The sequence below is a fragment of the Morone saxatilis genome, unplaced genomic scaffold (genome assembly GCF_004916995.1).
Source record: "Morone saxatilis isolate NCDOM2014 unplaced genomic scaffold, NCSU_SB_2.0 Contig16, whole genome shotgun sequence".
Classification (NCBI taxonomy): Eukaryota; Metazoa; Chordata; class Actinopteri; family Moronidae; genus Morone; species Morone saxatilis.
Window position 1 is genome coordinate 24,810,718 of NW_023339718.1, and position 3,843 is coordinate 24,814,560.

Here is a 3,843-nt window from a genome sequence, read left to right on the forward strand (position 1 = left end):
TGAAGTCCGATCTGGCCGTTGTTTGGTGGATCTGGAGGATGAAGCGCAGGCAGGCGGCAGTAGGATGTTGGCCGTGCACCTCGCCGGGATGGTGGAGGGCCAGACAGTTCTCCTCGTACGCAACACTGCAAGCATGAACATGGGGCCTGTCCTCCATGTACGGTGGGTCTGCTTCACCACCTGAGGGTTCAACACCAAGTCAGGAGCCGCTGTGGACAGGAGGATCAGAGGGAAAAAACCCACAGAAAGCAGACGGAGACAAAGCATATTTAGAAACAGGGAGGAAATGGCTCTCAGAAAAGCTCATGGCGCGTTGGTCAATTAAATAGTGGTTTCTGTTTCAAGCTGCAGGAGTTTCCTCTTGGATTTCAGGACGGATTAATTGGATTTCAGTTATGCAAACATTTCTCCAAGGCAGGGGCTTCTCCAGAGAAGAAATAATGTTTCCATTTGTTGAATTAAAACTCAATGTGCAGGCACAGGAGAAGCTTTTCAGTGGGAACTGACAAATTGAAAACGGCAAAGGCTCCAGTCAAAGTATAATTAAAAAGTGGAAATATCAATTACTTCTTTTATCTTTTCTCAATTCATTCAAATGACCATACCACGTCTGGGATCTTAAGGTGGTCAGCAGGACACATTTGTAGGCTGACGTGTAACAGTAACATGATTCTGGGCACAATGTTTTGGTACACTTATCTCTCAAATCATCCTCAACATATGAATTTTGGGCATCCTTTACTCTCAGAGGCAGGAGACTCCTGCTAGGCGTTGCGTCCACCTGCTTTGGGGCAGCTGAGGTGGGCTCCGTGGGGCAGGCAGTGGACAGAACATCTCGATGCCAGAGCAGCGGACGCACCACTATTCACAACATGCGTCTGCGCTCACCTCTCCCGCCAAGTACCACGTCCCCTGTTGGTGAAAAACATGTTCAGTTCTCATTCCCAGGTCATCAAGTACACATCTCCCAACCCAAAGCATATGTTCTATATCTCTCTCAGCTCTTATTGGTTGTTTTTATTTGGCCTGGTGGATTCTTGCATAATACCATTAGAAAGCACTAGGAGGAGGCCAGTAGGGAACCTGATTTGTCACAGATTATCTGTCTCATCTGTACTACTGTCAGGGATTACAGTGAAAGTTTCAACAATGATGACAAATAGTTATTTTTTATAAAAGTTTACCTTACTGGCAGCTTAATATCCAACAACTGAATATTGGCCTTTTAAAGAGAAAGAAAAGAACTATTTTCATTCACGTGGTCAAACTTTAGATATGAATAAAGGTGCTTTACTAATTGCAGCTAGTTGATTTGTTTTATTTTCATAGTTTCAGGAGATTTTCACTCAACAGCAAAACCCAGCAGTCAATACCATATCTTAAGGACCATGCTTATGTTTATTATTTACTTTATTATGATTCACAGCAGAATAGAAGAGAACATTTCAGACATTTTACTTTACTTATTTAACTTTATTACTTTTACTACTTTACTACACTTATTACTATAGCTACCATATTCTTGCTTTGAATGGCAGCTTTTATGATATAATAATAATAATAATAACTTGTCTGATAGTAATAGACAATGCTCTCTGTCAATGCCCACTGATTATTTACTGTGAATCTCATCTCATCTTCATCCGCTTATCTGGGATCGGGTCGCGGGGGTAGCAAGTCCAGCATATTTTAGAATATTCAGTGAAAATTACCATGAATTGTCTGATGGTGGAAGGTGATTCTCTACTTTGAACCACTAGGAGGGCAACACCCCTATTCAATTTACAGCATCATTGGATGGATACATTACATATGGATCGATCACTGTGGTTGTATGGGCTGTTGCAACTTATGTTCCCCATGTCTGGAATATATTTAATTTGTAATGGAGCTTGCCAGATGAAGAAATGAGCCTCAGATAATACTCTAACCACGTAAATGCACCCATAATTACAACAACACAGCACCTCTCAGCCCTGCCTCCAGGAGAAACCTGACATCTATAAATATACAGAAAGCATTATTTTGACATTATCGCTCTTTGTTTCACTTTACCACACACACCACACACACACAGCACACACACCACAGCAGAGCACATCCATCACACCTTCTGTTACTGTTATCCTACTGCATACTGCACTGTAAACCTGCTGAAGTCCTCCTTATCTTTAGGTGACAGTGGGAGTCTATCAATGTATATGGCTTCCAATATAAAACTGAAATCATTTAATTAAACAGGCATTCTATTTTCCATTTGTATGCACATGATAAATGACAAAATAAAATAACATTTTCATGTTTGAAAAACCATTACTGCCAAAATGAAAATAAACAGCAATAATGATAATAAATGATATATTTACTATCCTACTGGCAGGCAAAGTGCAACCTAAAATTAAAAAATTAATTGCAAACTGCACTTTTTCAGTTGAATTATGTCCTGATTAGCTTGGTTCTAATAAAAATGAAAAATGTCATAACGGCACAATTCTATTAAAAAAAAAAAAACGTTATAAAATGACCAAAAATAAGGCCATTTCCATTTCATTTTCTTTAGAAATGAGCTAAAATAGGAAATAATTCAAATTAAAATGCAAAAGTTTAATTTTTGTAGCAATTTTAAAAAATGAATGTCTTTATTTATAATTATCAAACAAATTCAATTTCGACTCATTCTAACATTATCAGTCATATACTTCCCGCAGAATGCAACCTGCCCTATTTTGTAAAAAGACAAACAAATGGCAGGTACACAATAAGTGTGCAACCAAGCTGGATACCAGTGCATGCAGATGGGATTGGACAACCATATGTGCTCTTATCTAAAACCTTTTTTCAGCAGCTAAGATTGAAAAGGTCCACCTTTAAAAAGCCATCGAACTCAAATTGAAATGAAATTTATTTTTCAAGGATCTCACATGGCTTCCATATGGGAAAATCCATCTAAACCTTGCTGTGTTTGGCCACTTGAATAGTAAAAAGAAAAAGTCAGTGAGCCTGGGACTGTGCAGTGGGGGCTACAGTATGTGATGCTGGTTGTCTCTCAATAAAAACCTGTCCTTAACCCCCTTAAAGAAGACTGTAATGTACAGCAAAGGTCCGGGCTGACTGGCTGTTAATTAAAACAGGTTACTAACTGATGTCGACAGTCATTTAACCTCATAGCAGACAGACAGTTGAAGCAGATGGAAGGAAGAAAGGAAGGAAGCTGAGTTTGACCAAACAAGGAGAGAAGAGAAAATAAGCTTTTAGATGAAAGCAGAAGAAGACTTTCTGAAATGAAGAAATGGATGTGGTGGATTTATTTTTACACCACATCACATATCAATGCTGTACCATACACAGTGTATTTAAAAACTTTGGCTTGCTCAAGGACATGTTAGTTGAGATGGCAGATAGATAGTGGTGACCCTCCGGATCCAGAGACAAGCTCTCACGTCACTGCCTTCCCTCTCCACAATGCCAGACAGACCTCTCTGGTCCCATCAGAGCGTAACGATAAGCTTTATTGTTTCTTTCTCTGCGTGTTTTTATTTGTCTTATCCCCAGCAGTCACTGGCCACAAAACAAAGTCCTGACATCCATAGTTTGGCTGCATGTTATTTTCAGTAACTTCAAGGACTTCAAGTTTATACAGTGCTGCTGTCGGGAGAATAAACTGCGTCATGGAATAAAAACTAAGACTATGATTCCATTTCTATGGAATGAAAATGTTACCTTGAACAAAATTAAAATGTTAAATAGTTAAAATTTTATTACAGAGGCGAAGACGTCTGTTAATAAAGTTTCATCTTATTAAATTTTTTATTTATCCAGTCAGAAATCAGTGTTTCTTCTTGT

General features: G+C 38.9%; 1 protein-coding gene across 1 annotated transcript in view; it reads right to left on the bottom strand.

Annotated features, from left to right (window-relative positions):
• The window catches only part of loxl2b (lysyl oxidase-like 2b), a 44,966-nt gene that overhangs the window by 10,614 nt on the left and 30,509 nt on the right, over window positions 1-3,843 (bottom strand). The window contains 2 exon segments of the mRNA XM_035658364.1: window positions 760-784; window positions 3,763-3,776. Coding sequence (XP_035514257.1) covers window positions 760-784; window positions 3,763-3,776 — 39 coding nt within the window.